Source organism: Meleagris gallopavo, unplaced genomic scaffold, assembly GCF_000146605.3.
Source record: "Meleagris gallopavo isolate NT-WF06-2002-E0010 breed Aviagen turkey brand Nicholas breeding stock unplaced genomic scaffold, Turkey_5.1 ChrUn_random_7180001874975, whole genome shotgun sequence".
In the NCBI taxonomy this organism is placed as follows: Eukaryota; Metazoa; Chordata; class Aves; order Galliformes; family Phasianidae; genus Meleagris; species Meleagris gallopavo.
In genome coordinates, this window is record NW_011139543.1 from 685 (window position 1) to 2,082 (window position 1,398).

Sequence of the window (1,398 nt, forward strand, 5' to 3'; positions counted from 1 at the left end):
ACTCCTGCAGCAGATGAGGGGGTGACGAAAGCCCTGCGCTGCCTCTGAAGATTAGCAGATCTTCTGGCTGATGTGTTCTCTGTGTGCCCTCCTCTCACTGCTCTGCTTTGTGTTGTTAAGCTTGCAGGTGGATTCCAAAGTGTGTCCAGGTCCGGAGCCCCCAGTACAAGACAGAGAGCTGTTGGAGAGGGTCCAGAGGAGCCACAAAGATGCTCAGAGGGCTGCAGCACCTCCCCTACAAAGCCAGGCTGAGGGAGCTGGGCTTGTTCAGCCTGGAGAAGAGAAGCTGCGGGGTGACCTCAGTGCAGCCTTGCAGTATTTAAAAGGGGATTATAAACAGGAAGGGAAACAACTTTTTACAAGGGTAGGCAGTGACAGGACAAGGGTGAATGGTTTTAAGCTCAAGGAGAGAAGGCTTAGTTGGATGTGAGGGGGAAGTTGTTTGCTGTGAGAGTGGGGAGGTGCTGGAACAGCTGCCCAGAGAGGCTGTGGATCCCCGTCCATCCCTGGAGGTGTTCAAGGCCAGGTTGGATGGGGCCCTGGGCAGCCTGGGCTGCTGTGAGATGTGGAGGTTGGTGGGGGGTTGGAGCTTCGTGATCCTTGAGGTCCCTTCCAACCCAACCATTCTGTGACTCTGTGATGCCGTCATTTTGGGGTGGTGGTGGCAGTGGTGCTGTGCTGATTCTGGGCTGCTCTCTCCTCAGTCCTTCATGTACCAGCTCCTGAAGGGCCTCGCGTTCTGCCACAGCCGCAACGTCCTGCACAGGGACCTGAAGCCGCAGAACCTCCTCATTAACAGGGTGAGTGCTGGGCTGGGGGCGGCACGCCGGGCCCCCCTTTGCCCCTTGGGGTCCCTTTGGTGCTCCCCCAGCCCCTGACCCCTTTGTCTCACTGCAGAACGGGGAGCTGAAGCTGGCAGACTTCGGCCTGGCGCGGGCCTTCGGCATCCCGGTGCGCTGCTACTCAGCAGAGGTGAGGAGGGGCTGCTGGGTGCACCCGGGGGTCCCGGCCTCGCCCGCCCCTCCCCCAGCTTCCCTTCTGCCCCACGCAGGTCGTCACGCTGTGGTACCGACCCCCGGATGTGCTGTTTGGTGCCAAGCTCTACTCCACCTCCATCGACATGTGGTCGGCCGGCTGCATCTTTGCAGGTAGCCGTAGGGCCGGGGGGCTGCGGGACGCCTGGGGCGGCCGTCGGGGGGCCTCACCCCATCCCTGTGCAGAGCTGGCCAACGCGGGGCGGCCGCTCTTCCCGGGGAACGACGTGGACGACCAGCTGAAGAGGATCTTCAGATATCCTTTGGGACCCGGTGTTACTGGGGGGGGGTGAGGGCAGAGCCTTGGCGGGGCCCCGCGTGTCCCGCAGCTCCCCGTGGCCCTTGACAGCCCCGCACGCTGCTG

At 62.2% G+C, this 1,398-nt stretch overlaps 1 protein-coding gene across 1 annotated transcript in view; it reads left to right on the forward strand.

The window, feature by feature from the left end:
• The window catches only part of CDK5 (cyclin dependent kinase 5), a gene marked incomplete at its 5' end in the record, with an annotated part of 2,071 nt that extends 679 nt beyond the window's left edge, over window positions 1-1,392 (forward strand). Inside the window, 4 exons of the mRNA XM_010727227.1 lie at window positions 705-800; window positions 898-972; window positions 1,052-1,148; window positions 1,221-1,392. Coding sequence (XP_010725529.1) covers window positions 705-800; window positions 898-972; window positions 1,052-1,148; window positions 1,221-1,327 — 375 coding nt within the window. The remainder of the gene's footprint in view (window positions 1-704; window positions 801-897; window positions 973-1,051; window positions 1,149-1,220) is intronic.
• Window positions 1,393-1,398: the final 6 nt, after the last annotated feature.